This window comes from Pagrus major, chromosome 19 (genome assembly GCF_040436345.1).
Source record: "Pagrus major chromosome 19, Pma_NU_1.0".
NCBI lineage: Eukaryota > Metazoa > Chordata > Actinopteri > Spariformes > Sparidae > Pagrus > Pagrus major.
The window spans coordinates 14,587,425-14,610,042 of NC_133233.1; the positions used below are offsets into that span (position 1 = coordinate 14,587,425).

General features: G+C 41.9%; 1 protein-coding gene across 2 annotated transcripts in view; it reads right to left on the reverse strand.

Annotated features, from left to right (window-relative positions):
• Positions 1-457: 457 nt before the first annotated feature.
• myripb (myosin VIIA and Rab interacting protein b) overlaps positions 458-22,618 on the reverse strand; it is a 135,781-nt gene continuing 113,620 nt past the window's right edge. The window contains exons 5-18 of one of the 2 annotated variants that reach the window (XM_073488483.1): positions 17,992-18,078; positions 16,163-16,260; positions 15,828-15,908; positions 14,423-14,584; positions 12,230-12,428; positions 10,092-10,618; positions 9,705-9,851; positions 8,830-9,594; positions 8,412-8,474; positions 3,031-3,219; positions 2,794-2,955; positions 2,550-2,645; positions 2,367-2,427; positions 458-1,071 (exon numbers count right to left, since the gene is read on the reverse strand). In XM_073488483.1, coding sequence (XP_073344584.1) covers positions 1,028-1,071; positions 2,367-2,427; positions 2,550-2,645; positions 2,794-2,955; positions 3,031-3,219; positions 8,412-8,474; positions 8,830-9,594; positions 9,705-9,851; positions 10,092-10,618; positions 12,230-12,428; positions 14,423-14,584; positions 15,828-15,908; positions 16,163-16,260; positions 17,992-18,078 — 2,681 coding nt within the window. In that variant the 3' untranslated portion in view covers positions 458-1,027. Of the gene's footprint in view, positions 1,072-2,366; positions 2,428-2,549; positions 2,646-2,793; positions 2,956-3,030; positions 3,223-8,411; positions 8,475-8,829; positions 9,595-9,704; positions 9,852-10,091; positions 10,619-12,229; positions 12,429-14,422; positions 14,585-15,827; positions 15,909-16,162; positions 16,261-17,991; positions 18,079-22,618 lie in introns of both variants that reach the window. The other variant, XM_073488484.1, reaches the window with a different exon arrangement.

Sequence of the window (22,618 nt, forward strand, 5' to 3'; positions counted from 1 at the left end):
TTCAGATTTGCTGCAAAGCTAATTTTTTAAACCTTTTAAAGAGAGTCAGGCTAGTTGTTTCCCCTGTTTTTCAGTCTTGATGCGTATCCAAGATACCATGCTACATATTTACAGTAGGTACAGATGTGCAAACTCCCTCTGTAAATCTCAGCAAAAAAGTCAATATTTCCCAAAATATCAAACTATTCTTTTAACTGTTTGGCTGTTTACAAAGAATGACAGATTTCTGTGCTTTGTGCTCCATTGTTGCCACCTTGCAATTTGGCAGTGGCAGGAAGGAAGGAAAAAAAATGTTTTGGTCCTGATACGTGCACATCTTAACACTATTTTCTGGCAATTGATTTTCTTTTTTTTTTTTTTTTTTTAAATGGTTGAAATGTCTAAGGTGTTACAATCATTCCCCAGATGAGGATTACCATCTGATAGCTGTGTGTGTGTGAAAAAGGACAATCATCCAAAAAAAGTTCTGCGGGGGCTTCAGTATGATAGCAATCCTCATGACATTTCATTTGGTGAGAAAGGAGATGCAGTATAAAACACGGCTCAGCCTCTTTTCGGGACACTGAATCACAGAAAGTTTAACATGATTTTTCCACGTCGTCATTGTACAGTAGATCACAATACTCTTGCAAACAGATAGAAAAAGGAAATGGGAGTCATTTTTGTCTGTACAGATATTCTTTTTCCAGTTGGGTCACGAGGAGTGTTTGCAGATTGTTAAGGCAGAGACACTGACTGTCGAGTCATCCTTGCTTGATGTTGTGTGCGCGGTGAGGAGGAGAAAATGGAGGATAAATTGGTAAAAAGAGTAAAGCGCCAGTAATGTCTTCTGTGAGGCATTTGCCTGACGCTGTACCCTGCCGGGCTGAGGGCTGAGTGCTTGGTGAGTCACACAGGGCAGGTGTTGGCCCCTGCTTGGCCTGGAGCTGGAGGCGGACACTGGGTCAAGGCACTGGATGAGAGGGGGCCCCCCCGTCCCTGGGGCTCTGCAGTGGCCCTGAGGGACTCGTTGTGCTGCTGACTGTCACTATGGCCGAAACACTTTCACCTGCTGCTCTGGCTCCAGCTTTTCTGAAACGCAAAAACCCACAGCATTACGCACAGCATAGCATTTTACGTTCTGGCTACATTGAATACGTACTGTATGCAGACAGTTTGTGAAGCACACTGCTCTCAAGCCTGGTGGAGCTAGTTGCACTGATTACAGGTGAAGCGAAGTAGCAGCCACACAATGACCGGTCTTCATATTAATGAACGTTATATTAAGGTACTAATGATAAGCATTATAAGATGCTTATAAGCAGATACAAGGGCCTTATTACCCATTACTAAGTTAATTCAAGGTTATGTAGAGCGTTTTACAAAGAAATATCCAACAAAAAGTTTGGGTTGTCCAGAAAAAGAGAAACTACTAATAACATGTAATGCAGACGACAACTGACTTGTCCTCCCGAGTTGTAGTTTTTGAGCGCACCGTATGATGGACTGATAAAAAAAGGACGCTCTCAGCTGGAATCAATGACATGATTACATGTCTTGATCACTGATTTTGCCCCATTGTCCTGTCTGCTGTCTGTCTTTGGAGCCGTGCTGAAAAAGCCACCCTGAATCAGAGCTATTGTGTGGACGCCGGCGAAGAAAAAAACGAGACAAACACGGACATAAAGAAAGCCCCAACAGAAAAAAGGCCATTCACTGACATGAAAAGGAACAGACTTCTTGTTGGTTGATAAAACGAGCCTTATCCTCCTGCGTGTGTGTTTCCATTTGGCTGCTTTACATCTAATGGAGCTTTTCAGTTACTTAGTCCCTTTTTCTGGCAGATGAATTCAATTTTACATCCATTCAGCGGCCGATCTCTTCTTTTGGGACAAAGCGCAAAATGTGTGATGTTAACTAAAGGTGAATGAAAGTGTACCCTCATCAATGTCTCACTCTCCATCGCTAGCTGTCTTTGTTTCACACACTAACACTGTCTATTTGTACATTAGCAGTGTTTGTGATTAGGAGAGAGTATGACATGTACCGTGTAAGTCAGCACGGGTTAGCAGACTCACTTTACTTTTGATTAACCTGTTAATGACTGATAAGTAGAGGGATGTACAGGAGGTTGAACATCACAGCGGTAAATATATTCAACAGGAACAGTTTTGATCATTTAGTCAGCTTTTTAAAGATTGAAATATGGATTGGTGATTTCTCTGTTTCAGGAAAAAAACGATATTATTTTGTAATGACTTAAAATATTGTCCATCTCTGTAGCTGGCCTATGTAATTGATAGATATATAGATATAGTTTGAGGATAGGTTTAGGAATGGATCTGGAAATTTCTTTTGAATTGAGGGAAAAAAAACCTGTTTGGTACCTTTCAGTGGAGGGGCTGGAAGCTTCCTCCTCTGATGGCGCGATGAGTCCAGGGTTTGAGGCTGTAACCAGGGTTCTCATATATTATACACTTCATTCACATTTAAAATTAATGAATCATCCTGACTTCGAGCTGCTATGTGTTCTCATATTCTCACTTTAGCATCAGGTCAGTCACCTTTACCTTTGCCTTTGGCTTGTACTTGGAGAAGCGATTGCAGGCAGCCACATTCAACCCAGCTGTTTTCAGAGCCGATATCCTGGCCTCAATGTTTGATACCTTAAAGGGAGGAGCAGAGTTTTAAAAACACAGTCCAGTACAACATTCGTTATTAATTAAACTAATCACTGTTGACACTGGAGATAAGTCAGGGATGTGCAAGGCTTTGTAGAGAACAAGACAGCTGCGGAGAAAAGCCGTCCAGCACCTGTAGTTCAGACTGCTGAACCTGAGCGGCTGCCGTGGCCACCTGGTCCTCCAGGAAGGCCAGCTCTGTGTCTGTGGTGCCACTGCTGATCCTGCGGGCACACTGCTCCAGGTCCCCCAGCGCCCCCTCCAGCCCGTACACAGCACCAGCAGTCAGGTACACCTGTACCGAGAGGCAGATAGACACATTCAGTTCCTAATATGACTGAATCTCAGCATTCTGAGGGGTAAAACTTACATTCTCCTCCATCTTGGTCAGCCTCTGGTCCAGCCTGCGGGTCTCGCAGTTGCTGGAGACGGGAGAAGCACTCATGGACTCTGACGGGGTGTAGCTGTCACCTCCTGCCTCACCGATCAACTCCTCTGTGGCGTTCAAAACCTTCAGCACCTCTGTGGTGATGCTGCAGAGAGAGGCCGCCGAGTACTTCTGCTTCATTTGAAGAACACACGCACGCACACACACACACACACACACACACACACACACACACACAAAATTCAGTAATCTACAGTGTAGATTCTACACGATACATACTGAGAGGCTTGATGTGAACAGCTTAAAAATAGTGAACGTTCATGATTAGATGTGAAATAAAAGAGGTTTTGGGCAAAAGGAATTTTGACATGTCAAAGATGTCTTTGTATTGTGTTGAAGAGATATCCAATGAAGTTAGCATGCTAACCAGCTAGCCCCGGGCCCGAAAACTTCTTTCTCCCAGCAATCCAAAGATCCTGTGGTCTGGCTAGCCGCACAGCTAATTGAGCTAACAAGCTAACAGTAGCTACAGTCATAGCTGTATTAAAAAAATACTGTCGGCAGCAGTTAACAGTTATTCTGGTGATATGCTGCTGCCCCTATTTGATTGAAGTCAAGGTGGTCAATTCTTTACATATTGCACTTCTAAAATCACAAAATGGACAAAACAATGGCTTAATGTAGCACAATGACATACAATATCTTTCATTCAGGAACCAAGGGGAAAACAAAGAGGCAAATGCAATTAAAAAACTGAAAGGTTTTTTATCTTATCTACACTTTGACCCCATGTGCTCAATAGTCTGTGAAAGAACACTGTGCAGGCGACACGTTCACACATATTTGTTGCTATAATCAGTTGTTTCATGAACATGCCTGTCTTCCATAAGCTCATGCATGTTCATTAAGCTGTCGGAAGAGCCAGAAGAAGGTGCAGAACAAACTAAGGGTCGTAGAAATAAAACATGTCGCCATTATTAGAAGAGCTTCTATTACTGCGCAGCTTTTCTCAAAAGTGGGCTGCAGGGGAGCAATTTGGAACCAGGAATTCAATTAGCGCTGGTTTCAAATTAAAAGCTTATATCCATGATTAAATGTTCATCACAGGTCATGCTGATGAAAAAACCTCTGGTGTCCTTCCCGTTTATAAATTGGTGCATGAGTTGTGGCAGTTTGTGTAATTTCCCTTTCCCCAATTCATTTGAGCTGAATGTGGAAATCCCTCTGAGTTGATTGGATATGGTTATTCAGATCACCTATTGTGTCTGGTGTGGAGACTGGTTACTAAATAATGACTGAGAGCAGCTAGGTACATTCCCCTCTTGGCCAGTTAGGGTCCACTGACTGCATCATTTCTTAAAGGCTTTAAACAGATGGGGAATTGGACGCTAGTGTGATCCTCATCTTAGCAGATGTTGTCAGCCAGAAACTCTGGTTTAGACCCTTTTGCGACTTCTTTTATGTATTTTGCTTTTGTGATTTCACACATTCTGGAGTCCTTCAAGTAGGCTGCTCTTTGTGCAAGGGCTTTTGCTTGCCTAACTATCGCCTGGCAACTGCACGCTTTATCTGTAGTTCATTATCATTCAAGAGTCTTTTGTACTTTATGCGTGAAATCACTGGATATCTTCAACTGTACATCGTGACGAGACGTTCTCCAGCCATGGTTGTGCAAGAAATGTGAAGTTCAACATGAAGTAAAGTTTCAGCAATGTCCATGTTTTGCAGAGACGCACATTGCTAACATTTACTCTGGTGACTGGGTTATATTTTTGGGAACTGGGGAAGTCTGAGGAAATCAATAGCACTGCATAAAAAATAATAATAAAAAAAAAACATATAAAAGCTTTGTTAATTAATTTTGGAATGAACGGACAAATCAGTTGGTGGAGAACTCCAACGACCATTTAAAGATGCCTTTGACGGACAAATGAAAACCTGTGTTAGTCATTGGGTTTACTGCCGCCATTAACTGGAGCAGCTTGTTTCCAAATTCAGGCTGTCTGGGACAAGTAATAATTCAATGCTGTAGACGCATGCCGATTTTTTTTTTTAATACATGAAAACACTGAACAAGAAAAGGAAAGGGCAGTGAAGAAAGACAGATGTTGTTCAATAATAAATGAATCACTGGCTGAAGCTTTGATCAGTGGGATCGGAGGTGTATTGATCCCATTCAGTGATCTTAAAAAGGATGAGAAGCAGATGGACGGTCCGAGATATTGACTCAGGGTTGGTCGATGGAGAAATGGATGTTTGGTGAGAGTCAGACGTTCTCGTCCACTCCAAAGAACCAGGTCATCACCACGCAGATCAAACAGTCTGACACACATACATGTCTCTCTGCTATTGACTATTTTATTTGGTTTAGAAGTAAAATCATATTAGTTCATAGCAGAAGGACATTTGTAAAATCAAGACTCAAATTTAAAACCCTTGTTCTTTAATATTCTAACATAACATATTATTATTATTGTTATGAAATATTTATAAATAGCTGCTGGTGGTAACCTAAAGTAGCCAAGAGCCATAAACAGATTATATAAGTGGCCCTTGGACATGTAAACATGTATATGTAAAAGGCCCCCCAACCTTCCTATACAGGAGCAAGACACAAAAAAAGACAACAGATGATAACATTGCATCAATTTTGCATCTTGTTCTGTATCCCTTTGTGGTTTTGTAGTGTGTCTCTGTATTCATTTTGTGTCTCTTTGTGGTCCTTTTTCATGTCTTTCAAGTCATTCCATCTTCCTTTTTGTTGGTTAACGGCACGTTTTGTGTCTCTCTTTGGTTGTTAGTTGTTTTGTGTCTTCAAGTGGTCATTTTGCAACTCTTTGTAGTTTTTGCTTTTTAGTTGTTTCATGTTTTGTTTGCATCTTGTTTGTTTTGTGTCTATGGTCATTTTTGCATGGTAGGCATTTTGCTTTTCACTTGTTTTATGTCTTATTTTCTAAATTGTTTTGCCTCTTTTTGTCTCTCTCTGTGTCTCTCTGTAGTCGATACTTGTCTTTTTAGTCATTCATTCAGACTTCCTTTTTGTTGTTTTGTCTCATTTTGTCTCATTTTGTGTCTCTTTGTGGTTGTTTGATTGACCTGAAATGTTAAAACACGATGGCTGAGGCCTGAATCTGTGAAGGTGTATAAGTAAGTGTGCATAAGTGTGGTGCGGTGTTTTTGGGACGGTAAAAAATAGACTGTTTGACATAACCTTCTTTGTTTAACGATTTACTGCTCCCTATATAATAGACAATCACCATAGTGGGCAATAAATTGAGATTTGAAACATCGTCATTTTGCATTGTCATGGATTTATGTAGAGCATTTCTAATACACCAAAACTTCTTTAAAATTGTGTAAATTTTATGTAAATACCAAATAGAAAAGCCACAAATATCACAGTCTTTGTTGCATGTTTTCCCTCATTCACAACAAGCTGAGCTGTCCTGGTGGGTTTCAAAGGGAGCTGTGAACACCAACAGAAATAGATCACACGAGTACATGTGTCATTCACATTGTAAGAGACAAGCATTATTCACAGGAGCCCTTATAATGAGTCTGGCTAATGACCAACATCAGCCCACACAACTTAGCTGTAACACGAGGAAAGCAGGTGTGCTCATAAGTGCATGTCCAAGTGTGTGTAGTGTAGTGTGTTCAGTTTTTTGTTTTTTTATTCTAGACCATAGCTGATGTCTCATTTGACATGATACATACTACAGTTAACACATGAAGTATGTATGTATACAGTTTTTCACACTACACATGCTTTTATAATTACTATACGATGAATTACTATACCATTTTTTACATGAGGTAATGTAATATGTGCACAAGCAGACATTATTCAAGGTATAACTTTTGAATTAAAGAAGAAAAGCTCCTTTATTGGACGATAATCTACATCAAAAGCACAATCAAGCTGAATCAAGACAATTTAGATGACATCTTTGTCAACAGTTTACTACTACTATATAATCTGCATTATATCATTAGGACACAGCTTGTGTGTTAGACTGACAGAAATATGTAAGGATGCATTTAGTCTCTTATTAAAAAGATCACGCTAGCTCTGTTTAAGTCCTCTTAAATCCTAAATACAGTAACACTTCTGACTCCTTGCATGTTCGAAACGCAGAATACAAACTTTTTCCCTCCAACAGGTGATTCAGAGTCGCTCCATTTAAAGATCTGAAGGTGATGATATAATATAATGTGATATGTTTTATGGCCATGGGCATAAATGTGCTTTGTATATCTATGAATATGTTTCATATACCTAACCGTATGTTGTGTAAACTTCTTAAGGATGCTGTATCGTATCGTATCGTATCGTATCGTATCGTATCGTATCGTATTGTATCATATCTTATCGTATTGTATCGTACGTGACAGTAGACCAGTATTTTGCAAATTGTTGAAGCTGATTTGGGAGTTGCTGCATTTTCCTTTTATATGGGACTTTTTTTGTATTTAACAGGTTTCCATTTTCATTGGTTGATTATCTATGGATGTCTCTTGTCAGTGTGTGCTACATTTTTATTGTTTTGGTTGGAACTTAAAATGTAATCACAACCATCGACGTTGCTCATGCTCAAAGCATTTCAGGAGATATTTGTGTTTGTAAGTTAATGTGCCCACTGTAACTCAACCTGTCTTTGTCTGATTTGGTTAATTTACTACATTTCACAGAATGCAACTTACAGATAACAAAGGTGGACATATTGTATTCAGCTATGGTGAAACCTGTAGATGTAGAAAAACATTGCTACAGCAACAGCCAAAGAAAAAAAAAAGAAGGGTTGCTTCTTATGCAAAACTGGGCCTGTGGCTGTGCTACATTCTGACCTTTTGCGGTTTTATTAATATAATAAAAAAAAGATATTTGCAGCTCCTCTGTGACGGATGTCCTCCAGTATGAGTCTTGAAAACCACCAAGCAAAGGCAGGGGGTTAAGAAAGAAGACCTCTCAGCTTTATTTTGTTGAACTAACAGCAAAATGTTTAGATTTACAGCAACATTTTCTGCTACTTCATGCACTTGAGCTGCACTTAAAATGTTTGCAGCTTCATTACCTGCAGAAATAAGAAAAAAATCAACCACCAGCAAAAGAGACATACAACCTAATCACACACTCATCTAGCCTCCACATATTCTGTACTAACATGCCTGAGCATTTACGTGAGAAGTAAATGCTTTACTGTGCATTTAGTCAGAACAAATGTGTGTCAAGGCATGTTTAAGAAGTTTTATGTGCATGCATACAGGTGTGGATATGTGTGTGTGTCTAGTTGTATGTCCTCAGGCGTGGCGTCCTGCACAAGACATCACGCGATTCCTTTGCCCTCTAGCCAATATCTCACCTGCTGTAAGAGAGAGGAGAGCAACTGAAGCCTCTGCTGTTGCTCCAAGTCATTCTGTCCCTCCTGACACACAGACACACACACAGAGACACAGACACACACAAAAAACACACAAACAGACATTTACAAATAAACACAGACCAGCCAAAAAAAGAAGAAGGGAAGCACAGAGAAAGATTGACAACACATGATGAGGGACGGACAAAGGCAGCAGCGATTGCCTCAAAAACACAAGGATAAGTATTTGTAATTAATAGTGAAAAAAAGAAAAATAGGTAAAATAATAAATAAATAAAAATAAGATGTAAAAAAATAAAATAAATGCATTACAAGGCAGACAGACAGTACTTCACTAGCAGGGCAGCAGCAAAAGCAGAAAGTGAGTGGTGAAGTCAAGTCTTCTCTATTTTCTTCTTACCTGGTTGTCTGACAGCACCCCCTCCTGGGAAGAAGGTGTAACAGCAGGTGAACTTGCGCTGGATCCACTCCTCCTCGCTCCTCCTCTCTGCTCTCCATCCCTCTCCACATCTCTTCTGTGTTGCCTCTTACTCTGTCTGTTCGGCTCTCGTTTATCTCCCCTCTTCTGCTCCTGCTCGTCTACCGTCGCCTCCAAACTTCCCGCTCCCCTCTCTAACCTCCTCTCCCTCCCTCTTCCCTCCTCTCTCACCGACTGGCTCTTCAATAGTCTCTCGCTTCTCTTCGTCTCTTGCCCGTTCACTTGTTCCACTGTTTCACTCGCCCTGTCTCTTAATCTGTCACTCGCCCTCTGCCTTTCCTTTTCCGTCTCCTTCGGCCTCGTCTTCTCTCGCTGTCTGTCACTTTCTTTATCCGTCTGTTTGTCCGCAGGCCGCTTCGTGCACTCCTCCTCAGATGAGCTGCTGTCTTTGCTGTTGGCGCGGCTCACCAGCTGGCTGAGTCTGGACCGCAGCTCCTCTTCCAGGGGGTCGACAGGCCCCAAGCTGCTGGGCGAGAGCTTGGACCCCGGAGCCAGAGAGTGGGGTTGTGGAGGGCTTGGGGCGGCTGAGTTTGGGGCCACTGTGTCCAAGTCCTCTGGCTCGGGTGTCATGGCATCTAGTTTGAAGGCGTCTGGTGCAGCTGTGGCCGTTGGCATAGTGTCAGGTGCTGAGTGCTCCTCACTTAAACCTCTCTTCAGAAGGGCGTTGAGTAGAAAACCACTATTCTCCTTCAGTGATGAGGCAAAGGGACAGAAATATTTACAATATAAGTTAGTTACTGTTAAGAATCAATTATAATACACTAAATGTCAGTTTAGCTGCAAGTGTGATATCTTACTTGTACTACTGGGTAGATGGACTGTGTGTGGCTCTGGCCTCCAGGCCGGCTCTCTGTCGACGACTCCTTCTTGCTTTTCCTGCGTCGCCGCGACCTTCTGATCGGGTCACTCTGCTTCTCCTCAGCCTCGCTGCTGTCTCCCATCACCTGGGAACAATGGAGGATAATAAGTACTTTTCTTCATGTACTATTTGCACTTGAGCTTTTTCCAGCATTGTTTAAGAATTTTGGCTGAAAACATTCAAAACTTCACAACAAATATCAACAGAATGTGAAGGAATAACAGTTTTGACGTCTATGTAGTACTAATAATATGAAACACAATATTTACATCAGACTTTATTGTACATATAATCCAAATTACATAATAATGTAGAGACAGATCACCTTGGGGTTAAAGTTCACATCCAGCGCCTCTGACTGCAGTGGATACGGAGAGAAGTTCTGGTGAAGGTGTTGGTGGTAGAGCGGCTGGTGATGAGGGTGCAGGTGTGTGTCCGCCGGCCCTTTCTTCCTCAGCGGGTTGTGAGGCGCTTTGCGAGGACACGCCGACAGCACGGACGAGGCCTCTGAGTCTGAGTTGAGAGTCTCTGTGTTTGTGTACTGTCCAGAGGACGGCGATGTGATGGGAAGGTGCTGGGTGTACGTCCACTCGGGATCGTGCTGCGAGTCCGTGTAGTAAGTCTCATCGGACAGCTTGCGGCGGAACTGTCGCAGCGCCGCACCCCAGCCACCTTCATCGTCCGGCTCAGAGTCGGATCCCATCTCGTCGTACGCCGAGACGACGCCGGACTCTTTCTCCAACACGCTGAACACTAGACTCTTCCTCTTGGTTAGCAGGCTGGGCCGAGACAGCTGGGAGCTTTGCAGAGCGATCCAGTTACCGTCTGGACTCTGGAGCACTGAGGACGCACCTGGAAGAAAAACAAACAGACAGCAGGAGGTTTAGACAAACAAACTCTTATTTCTACTTTTGCTTTTTGGATCGTCTGTGTGACCCATTTCTTTAACAGTAATGCTTTAAAGCAACACTATGTAACTTCTGAGACAGAGAGTTGATTGTTGAGCATCATTCCCAGGTTGCCAAATACATCAGACTCAGTCAATTACTTCAGAAATGACATAGTGTTGCTTTAAGAGTGCAAGATTAACCCTTCCTCTTGTATTACAGTAAAAACCCCTTCAAAATGATGAACGTTGAGCACAGTAGTAACAGTAGAAGCAGTGTATTTAGCCATATTTTGAAAAAAAAGGGGCTGCTTCTATGGGCTTTTTTAAGTTCATTCATTTTTTTAAGTTCATCATAAAAACACGTCATCTTTAGAAATCTGAATTCAAGCAACTGCAGCTGCTATTCTCCATCAATTTAAAGCTATGAACTATTTATTGTAACATTTTAAGATAAGATAAAAAAAAAAAGATATGACTTAATTCATCCTGCATCAGGGATACGTACTTGTTACTGAAGGGTCAAAAATGAAAAGAAAAAGTGTTTGAGTGGCAGATTAAAATGAAACAAGATAAATATATATATATAAAGCTATATCCACTATATACACCTTTCACTTATACAGATATAACCATGATGGATAATTTAACAGGATGATATATATTAAACCACTTGTACTTTAGAAAATAGGCAGTACACCCAGGATATTTTTAATCTCAACAGAATTCCTGAAACAGGAAGATATAAATGTCAGGAAAGGAATATTTTTTGGGATTTTGTACTTTATGTTAAAACACAAGCACTGTTGGTAACAGACAGAAATATTTGCCAAAATACTTTGTGAATCATCCATCCATGTTTACACTTGTACTGTTATTGCAGACAAACCAAAGTTTGTATGTGAACTAGGTGCATTCCTGAGTAACGTTAAATGACATAATGATTGCACTCCATACCACGATGTGGTCAAGAGTAAAGAAAAATCTTTTAAAAAAAAACAGAACAAAATCTATAATTTACATTTCCATCATCTCAAAAAAGCAATACAGAATTCAAAATGTTGCTCTCACACTGCCAGAAGATTATTTATATCGGCAAAAGTTAAAATAATTCACGGTTGGATTCTACAAAAGCATTATGTACCACCAGTGAACAAGTAGTTTAAATCTAAAGGGGACCTTTTGGTGCTGTCTCTTTCCATATTCCTCCTTTTGTTCACTGCATCGTAAGCAGAAAATGCTTTAATTGATGAAATTGTGCATCTAGCAAATACAACTCTGATTCCAAAAAAGTTGGGACGCTGTGTAAAACATAAATAAAACAGAATTTGATGATTTGCTAAGCCTTTATACTTATTGGAAAACAGTACAAAAACATCTTATTCTATGTTTTACCTCATCAACCTTTTGTATATTTTTGTAAATACATGTTCATTCTGTTGCAAACAAGTTGGGACAGTTGCAACAAAAGACTGGGAAAGATGTGTCATACTCAAAAACACCTGTTTGGAAAATTCTGCAGGTGACAGTAATGACAGTAAATGACAGTAATCAGAGTCTGTGAGTGTGAGGTTTACTGGAGTTGTCCAGGCGGTCGACACTCTTCCAGCTGGGCAGAGATGTGGCCTTGCCCTCCCTCTTCAGAGAAGCGTAGTCTTGCAAGCCGCCACCGCCAACGCCACTGCCGCCACCGCCACCGCCTGCTCCTGCTCCCTCCTCCTCTGGGCCCTTCTCTGGGGAGTCGTCACTGGTGAGGGAGAACGCCGACCGCGAGCGCTGCAAGCACACACATCAAAACACAGGAGAGTCTGAGACAGAGATGTTTGACCACTCTGGAAATTTAAAGTTCCTCTTCTTTAATTTGCTTTTGTTCACTCGAGTCTGAGCGGGCCCTTCAGACAAAGGAGCCCCAGACGAGATTATTACTGCTTGGACTGAGGCGGCAGCACAGTGGCCAGGAACAGTCACATTAAATATCCACATATAGTAATTACATAATATATAAGAACGCACTTGGTCCATCTGGCTTGTCTTCTCTAAAACTTTAGCTGTAAGTCAACAGTTTGATCAGCAGGGGGAGCTAGAAAACAACTAAATAACCAGCCAGACAGCAGAGGCTGGATAAGTCTCTCTTTGTGTGTGTGTGTGTGTGTGTGAGAGAGAGGATCCTAAAGTTTGTTTATCTTGAAATTTTAAAAAATTAAGACATTTAATGAGTACTCTCATTGACAAAGGACTAAATTAGCTTTAGGACGGAGTTTTCTTGTTAGATTTGAGTTGAATTAATCAGGAATGTTTCCTTCTGTACAGTCAACGTTTGTGGATGTGCATTTAAAGTTTATATGCCACTGGGGTGTAGCTTTAGAGGCCGCTCCACTGAGAAACAAAAGAGGCAATTTAGGGGCCAATTTAAACCTCATTCAGGTGCACAAGCACACTACAACTGCAGCACAACATTCAGTCTTGATCTTGATTTAACATCTAAGTGAAAGGACCAGTGCATGTATAGTTATGTTCAAGTATAGACTGGACTCTCTATTAGTGCACAGAAGAGTTACAGAAAAAATAAATCCGATCTGTCAATGGGTGGGACGCACCGTGAAGATTACCCCAAGGATCAGTGTTAAAGCAGTACATTTGCATGCTCTGTGTCTTAGTGAGTGTGTTTGCAGAGAGCTGATAAACACGGCCCTGCCCACAGCGGGCCGGGCAGGCGAAGAGGATCCCATCGTATTTCACGCGACTTTGATCTTTGCTGAGTGAAACAGCGGGAAACAGAACGGTGAGGCCCAGGGAGCTCTGCTTTGATGCTTCACTCACACACGGGACGGTGACAAATCTCCTGGAGTCCCTGCTGACTAGTAGAGTGAACCACCGCCAGGTGTGTGTGCACTGTTGATTTGTGTGTATGCGCACCTGGGTGTACTATATATCCTTATGCGCCCGTGCAACCTGTGTGTTCTGTGGATTTTTCTATAAAAGAAAAAGAGAGCCCACTCAGGTATCGATCAGAACTGGCTCAAACATTTGAAAACTTCTTATGCCTTATCGGCTGTAGACAAGTCTGCCTTCTTTTGAATGTAATGGGACTAGATGGCTCTAGACTATTTTATTCTGTATATAAATAAAGTTATTATCAATATTAGATGAGACTCAAAGAGTCGCAAGTGTCCAAACAATCCACTCAATTATTCACTCCAATGTATTTAGTGAAACAGCATCGAAATACACATCATTCGGATTTTTGGAGAATAAATTGAATATTACGACTTCATAAACAGATTAAATGTGCCAACTTACAAGCGAGTCAAACCCCTCAATGCTCAGGACTCACAGAGGGCATCAGGCAAAGAGAGAGACCAAAATACAAATGCTAAATGGGACCACATCGCCACCACATATGTGACCGGTGCTACTGAAAGGTTACAGCGATTTTCCGCCACACATAACATTCCTGTGTATTTTAAATCTGGCAAACACACAGAGACAACGGCTGGGCCGCCCAGAGGAACACACACAAAAACACAGACAGACGACCATCAAACTATATGTGCTGTGAAAGGAAGTGAGAATGGTACAGTGTGTCCACTGGAAAAACCAAACCGCCCTTCTTTAAACACACGGTGCACAATAGAGGAGCAAATTCTCCTGGTCAAGACTCAGCAGCTCACACCCGCTGACAGGACGCTTTTATTCTGACTCCTCTGGATGTGTTTGGCATTTTTTTTTTTTTTAGAGTTTTAACAGTTTGCATTGAGGCAGAGACTGACCCAGAGGGAGTAAGAGGTCTTTAGGGGGTCCTGTGGTCCTTGTGAAGAAGCTTGAGGCTGAGACGGAGAGGGGAGCTCGCTGGGCTGGATCAGGGACTGAGGCTGAGGCCAGACAAAGTCATACTCCGTTTGCATCTCTGAGCGCTTCCTCCTCTGGATGATCTGAGGAGGAGAGAGAGGTGAGAGAGCTGCGAGGTATGCGAGCATATGCCGAGCTGCATTTATATAATAAAATATAATAATAATTGCAAATTGGAAAATGCAAATGCAATCCCATAACAGAATTTTACATTTACACTTAGGCATGAATAATTGGGATAATGAAACTTTAAAACCAATAATCCAGTTTCCATTTGAATTTGCATTTAATACTATGCACCAACATCCTAGGAGTGCAGATGAAAAATACATTTTTCGTTTCACCTTCAAAGACTTAACGGCCAACAGTAGTTAATTAAAATTGCAAAAGCAATCAAGCAACTCCAAACTCTGGCTCCACTATGTGTGGGCAATTTAAAGACGTGATTAAAACTAAAGCAGCTGTCATTTGAAACTTTTTCAAATTAAAATATCATATTCAGAGACTTCCTGCCCTTTGCTCAAATGGTTTGAGAATCCCAATTTCAACAGAGGAAAAATACAGTTAATTTTCCTGAACTCTTGAAAACTCTTCAAAATGGAATATCAATAGAGATTTTAATAGTCGGTCATGACAGAGGTGGGACTAACTACTCTAAAAGGAAAAGTTCATCCCCATGATGATTAAAAAAGTTGTGTGAAAAGTTTTTTGTAGTCCACAAAACATTTCTGGAGCTTCACAGCAAAATAGTGTTGCAGCATTCTCCTAAACAACTGGATTAGATGGGGATTTGTTTTAAAACGTTAAAAAAAAGTAAGAATAAAAACATTAAATGGCTCCATACAGCTTGTCCAGGTAATCCAAGTCTGTGGAAGCCGTGAGATCCCAAATTGATTTGAAAAGACATTATTTACATCTTTTTAAAGCTGAAACCTTCACTGTAGCTGCTAAGCTAAAAGCGTTGGAGGGCACTTCATCTGATGAGCTTGATCGTGTATTGAGGGTGTAAATAACATCTTTTCACATTGATATGGGTTCTCCGGGCTTCCAAAAATTTGGATTACACTGTACGAGCTGTATGGAGCCATTTTCTGTTTTTATTCCTTGTTTTTTTAACGTTTTTAAAACAAGTCCCCATCTACTTCAGTTATACAGGAAAATGCTGTTTTGCTGTGACGTTCCAGAAAGGTTTTGTGGAATATGAAACTTCACTAGACTTTCCATTGGCTTGGGAATGAGTAGATAATGACAGAATTTTTATTTTTGGATCAACCTTTCCTTTAACTCCTCTATACACAAAGGGGTAAAGTGAACATGTCAACCTACTTTTTGTACAATGGTTGTAGCAAGTTCCTCTATGAGCTCCTCTTTGTGGTCCCGCAGATACCGTGCCTCATTCTGCTTCTCCTGCATACACGCACACGCACACACACATACAGATATTCTGTTCAAAGCGACTGTGAATTACCAGGAGAGGGTCTGTGAAGACGTCTTAGCCAAAAACCATGACTGCATCCCGCTGATACTGAGGCCAAGAGGGAGGCAACGGGAGGAGGTAAGAGGCCATGACAGAGGAAGCAGAGATAGAGAAAAGCGGAATGAAAGAAAGAGCAGATAGAAATGAGGGAGAAAGACGGAACAGGAACAGAAGGATGTCTCACCAAGCTGTCGCCGAACTCCTCTGCCTTAGCGATGGCCTCCTCTATAGCCTCCTCAGCAACACGCAGGGCGACTGTGAGCGTCTCTGCCATGCTGTGTCCTAATATCACACACATAAACATAGAGATATTACACCTAAAAGAAGGTGTACAAACCTATAGACAGCCCTTCATCCTCTCCCTATACTATAACTCCTGTTCTCATGTAATGGTTCCCAACCTGGGGGTCTCAAACCCTTCAACAGGCCACAAGATAAATCTGAAGGAATGGAAAGTTATACCTACTCTGAGCTCTATACATAGATATAGAATACAAGTGGAACAATCTGAAGAGTTTAGAGAGGAAAATGCTCTTTGGTGATAATATGCAAACTGTGACAAACGCTTGCAAGTTGACATTGCTTAAATTTAAAGGGGAACTCCGTTTACATGTCAAAACGATAAAAAAAAAAGTTTGTATAAAGCCTCTTGTGACTTCAGAAGGAGCTGCGTAAAGCGTCACTTGGGGCTGAAGTTTGAAAAAGGAAAATATTCTGGGGGTGTGGAGGAAAAGCCGATGTTACCAGACATCTGTAGCCTGCCCCTCATTCTTGCTTAAAGCTTAAAGCTACGCTACCCACTACTAGAATAACACATCACAAACTCCGACTGGGATGTTGGAAAAGGAAGTTTGTTTTAGGAGTGCAACGTGGACTGCGTTTCAAAAACTGGTGCCTACATTGCCCACAGTGCAACTGAGCCACTGAGTGACATCATTGGAGGACAATTATCAGATTACATGCAGCTTCCTCTGGAGCCACAAAATGCTTTATACAACTTTTTCACATATGCAGTAGTACTCCCCAAGACCTGTGAACACACTTTAATGTGTAACAATGGTGGAATTACCCTTTAAATAACTTTGATGAATTACATACCGTGTGTTTCAGGGGTCAAAAGCAGAAGAGGTTGGGAAGCTTTGATGAAAACAAGTTTAATTCCTAGCTTTAAGCCTTCAGGCAAAAGAAAAGTTTAAATGTAGTCAGTAAATAATTTGGGATGAAAGAGAAGAAAAACAAAAAATAAACACAACAAAAAAATGGCAATTACTTCCAACAGAGTACAATGAAGTGTGGCCTCACTGTCCATTTGAATTGTGTAGTCTAATGAAAACACAGATCCCACACACACACACACAAACACACACGTAGAGAGTGTTTGTTGTGGGCTTCTCAAGAGCTGCCATTATCTAAATGGCAGATCTTGATCATTGCATAAACAACTCATAATTACAGGCAAACAAATGAAATTAGCTTTATCATTATGTTGGGGCTATTTGGCTGTGTGTGTGTGTGTGTGTGTGTGTGTGTGTGTGTGTGTGTGTGTGTGTGTGTGTGTGTGTGTGTGTGTGTGTGTGTATGTAGTAAATGACACGAGCGTGTGTGTGTAAACGTGTTGTCTGTGGTGCTGGAGGCTATAATTTCTTTGTGTGTGTGAGACGCCATGTCAGGGGTTTTATGTGTATCCAGTAGATTTATGTTTGTACGTGCGGGAATTTTAATGTGTGTGCCGTTTAATGACCAAAAGAAGACCATTACCCCCCGCCCACACACACACACACACACACACACACACACACACACACACACACTTTACAGAATGGTCTTAACAGTTAACGAGCAACAAACAGAAAAACTCAACATTTTAAGAAAATACACAAAAGGGACAAAAACTGTACAGAGCAGACAAGAAGCAACTCAAGCAGAAAAAAGATAATGTCGCTTATAATTGGGGCTGAAATTACCCATCTGCACCGCCACAAAACTCTGCCGTTTCATCGCCACATCGCTCACCTTCGCTCTGTTTGTAGAAGGCGGAGTCACTGCCACAGATGCTGCCATCATTGTCGTTGCCGGTGCTTCCCTCGTGAACACTGCTTTCTAAAAGGGGGACAGACGAAGACGTCAGATAAAAGCCTTCAAAGTGACGCCTGTCGCAGGAATGCAAATATACTGCTCCTATCATACCATATAATAATGAAGCTGCATATTCCTTTGCACTGCTGCCACATTAAAAGTAGGTTACACTGAGCACAATGCCACCAAACCTCCCCTTTGTGCTCTTGTCAACTGTATTCCCAACTCCATTTTGTCATCTTGTCAATTGCATTGTTTTGTTTCTTCTACTTTGTGCCTCTCCCCATTGTGCATGAAACGAAACAAAATGACAGCTGAAAGAAAATGACTAATTCCTTTTTGCCATTCAAACAAATCACATCTTGGCACTCATCATCAGAAGCATATTCTCAGTGCACATAAGCATCACCACGCAGTGTACTTGTTGTATGTTTTCTTTATAACTCATTCAGGCCAAGTCTCTTGTGAGTTAGAGCTATATTTGTATCTCCAAAATCTGGAGTTACAGCAAAGACGACCCAGAATGGAAACGTTCTGATTATAATTCTTAGACAGGTCTGCTTAAAGAGCTGTGAAAGCCCAGAGTAGGTGTAGCAGTTACAACATCACCGCCTTCAAAACCACATATTCCCTTAGTGGCCCATTAACTCCGGTTAGACATCTCTCCTGTGGTTAACATTTATTGTGGCCCTCTCATCAGTCCAGCTGTAAAAAATGAAGCTCATATAAATGGACATGCAGCTTATTAAGAAGACAAACTGTCAGACAGGCCAGGAGAGGGATTTGCCAGGCCACCGAGGTGGAATGTAATGCTATTGAAAAGGGGGAAGTGTGACTGACCACAGTTCAGGTGCGTCTCCACTATAAAACACAAGACTAAAAACAGGGTTTGTACCGCTTTTTAAGTGTGAAATGCAGTGGTTGACTCAGGATGTTTTAGGGGCCGGGGCAAAAAAAAATAAAAAGGGGGAGCACCAGCGCTCAGAAACTCATGATATATTTATAGTGAAGAAAGTGCACCACTGGAAGGGCACCCTGGAGGGCACTATCATGTTTTATTTACCATAGGGGCATCCAAAATGGCACTTTCACTGCATTTTTTTCAAACATGGGGGCACACCAGCCTCAAGTCTTCTTCTTGCATGGCTGTGGTTGCAAAAACATCAGCAGAGGTGTGGCTGAAACACGGTGGTTGGTGACTGCTCAGGCCTATGAGAGCTGACCAATCAGAGTAGACTGGGCTTTTAAGGAGTGGGGCCTTAAGGAGACAGGCACTAGAATGGAGCCTTCAGACAGAGGGTGAATAGAGGTGCTGCAGAATTGGACAATATGAGAAAAATAATGTTTTTTGAACATAAAAGCATTTACACATTTTAAGTCGCAAGTATGAGCCTGAAAAGCAGCATAATATGGGACCGTTAAAATTTAGCACTTTCCACCTCTGGTCCGCACATTAGCTCATTTCGTTCCACCGAAACAAAACCATACCCAAGATCTCCTGCCCCAAACCCAGGCCTTGTTCCAAAGCTTCTGCACATACACAACCAAACTCCATGACTCCCATCCTTGGCCGGCCTCCTTGCCTCCGACATTAATCGAGTCAACAGTGTCCTGTTGCTGCTCCTGTTTCGACAGGCTGCAGTTTCTGGCTGAGTGCACAGAGACAGCCAAACGCTCGCGGTGGTTTGGTGCGGCTTCAAGGAGCCGGAGCCACTCACCGATTTCTGCCATAGCTGACTGTAACACCGCCAGGAATACAGCCTCATACACAGCCATCACTCTCCTACACCGCAGTGTTGTCATTGGATGCAGACTTGGTGTCTCCCAGGAGTGAACGTCTTACTAAAATACACATATTTGGCATAAAACAGCAGTAAACTTAATTAAATGATTTCAGAATGGGTTTAATGAGCCCAGCAAATGGAAGTATGAAATGGGCAAACAAAACACAAATACATCATACATGAAAGACGCTGGAATTTTCTCCTCTTTTTCCCTTGACAGCAGCAGTAAGACATCCAGCTGTCAGATATGTTACTATTTCAGCTTTACTGCAAGATAAACTGCTGTTTGTCAAAGCTCCGCAACGTTTGAGTGCAGAGCCTGCAAGCCAGCAATCACAAACTCTTACATTGCTTCAGTATGTCATGCAGTGACATGCTGTAACTCAACCACAAAAGACAACTTTTGATGTCTCTCTACACATCTCACTACAGGCAGCAGCTGCCTCAACAGTAGCTTCACCCGAGTGAAGTAAAGTGTGTGGCTCCTCTTTGACGAGTGTGTGTTTGGTTTCCATTTACAAGCCCAGTCCTCCCAGTCGCACCGCGGTGTAACAAGTCCCAAAAACCATTACACGCTCCAGCCGTCCTTCACTGCCACACTTGTCTCACACCGACTCTGACAGAGCTGTACTGTTCTCGCTTGGTTAGAGCTGAATTATCGTTTCTGGCGGTGTGGAAGGGGGACAATAGGTGGGGAAATTACCTGCAGCAGCTCAGGACAATGTAGACACAAAAGAACTGCTGTCAGAGAAAGTGAGCCACGTCCAAGGAATCGCATGCAGACAGGTGGGCTTTGTGCACACGCACGCACGCACACACACACACACAGAATGACACAGGGAAGGTGATACACAAATATACAGGCTGAGAGACCTCCCTGGGGGGACGGGGTATCATGATAATTCATCCCACACCAGCACCAGCTCAGCACTGTTTACATACCAACATCCACCTCTGTCACAACAGCCTGTCAGTAGAACTTGGCCATGTGTGAGATATCCCAAAGAGTGTTGCTGTCACCTGTCAGTCATATAGACGTAGCCTGCAGCAATTTGTTCTATATGCAGGACAGTGAGGCAAGAAAATGTACTGGTGTGTCACTGCGACCACACATCAGTTTATCAGATTTTGTATTAGTACAGTTTTGAGGGTTACTATTTCTATTTTATGCAATGTTATACTTAAACACGGCAGGACATTATTTCCTATTTCCAAGCAACATTCAGCGATTTCTTTTTTTCTAAGCATGTAGGATATGGCCGGAATTTGAAAGTAGCTCTAAAAACTCTAGGGGGCAGCATATCCCCAGAGAACCAACAACTGCTGCTCTTTGCTAGCTATCTGTGGCTGTCGCTAGCTCATAGATTTATATACAAGAACTACAAACCAGATGGAAAGATGGCGCCATTCAAACAAATGAGAATTGCTCGCCTAACGCATACACCCAAAAAGTTTTCTGGCTTGTGCGTTTACTTCCTGGTTATGCGGCCAACTGAATATGCGCAGTAGAGTTTCCCCCACTGGCCCCGCCTGCGAGTTCCCGCTCAGCCCATAGACTTTACATTATTAATATTTTTATTTATTATTATTACTTAATTATTATTAATATTGAGCTCCATAACATCACAGCAAGTGAGCCTTTTCAAATGTAATACTGTCATTTGATTCTTTTTTGATTACAGCTGCTTAAGTAAAGGATCTTCAGACTGTCACAGGTCAGACGTAACATTTCAGACAGCGCTTCTGATTTAACGTGGGTCGACGATGTAGCTGACAAGAATTTACAACATCTTCAATATGACACAAATGGGTCATTCTTTCCATTCACACCCATGAGTCATATGATACAGTGACTAGTGTGACACAACAGAGTGATGTATTTGTCATTAGCTGGCCCTGAATGACACTGCTGCCTTGTCACTACAGAGGTGATGGAAGTCACTGTATGTGTGTGTGTGTGTGTGTGTGCGCGTCTCCACTCCTGCACATTCCTCCTCATGCACAACTTCTGTATTTCCTTGCCATGACCATCGTCTCACCTTTGTACCTAAACACTTCCCAACACTCAAGGGAGTGGAGGAGGAAATCGCTCGATATCGCCATGGTAACCACACAGACAGCAGCAGTGGCCTGCTTCTGTGTCTGGGTGTCTGCACACTGCAAGCGAGTGTGCAAATGTATGTGGAAAAGAAAAGGAGGGCACATTACTGTACCTTCCTATTAAGAGAAAGTGGAAGACACACCACATGCATGAATGGGGTTTCTTTTATTTGTTGTCATGAAAACGTAACCGGCTTGTTTTTCTGACACCTTTTCTCAATGATTAATGCGAAATTTAAAGAAATCATTAGTCCATTTGGTGCATTTCTAGTGAAGCAACATTTATCCAACAATGGTGTCAATCAAAATTCTGCTGAACGTGTGTTATGTTCATTTTACTCGACGGGACAGTAAAAAATGAGCTGTGTCCAAAATCACTTAATCATTCACTATTTCCTTTATAACAATCAATCACTGAATGAGCTAAAAATTGAGATGCCAGATGCCAATGCCAGTTTGCGTTGTAACTGACGAGTGTAAGGCATTTATTATACTCCATGGTGTAGAGTCACACAACAGCCATTTTTAAATCTACCATATATAATGCAATGCTTCTTCTTTCTTGGCGTTGTTGATGTCCCTGCTGATAAGGGCCTTAACTGGATGGTGATTCTTTCTGCTTTTTCTCCTTGTTCTTCTTCCTCAAAACCGAGGAAGTGGCGGATTCTCTTCCAGGCGGA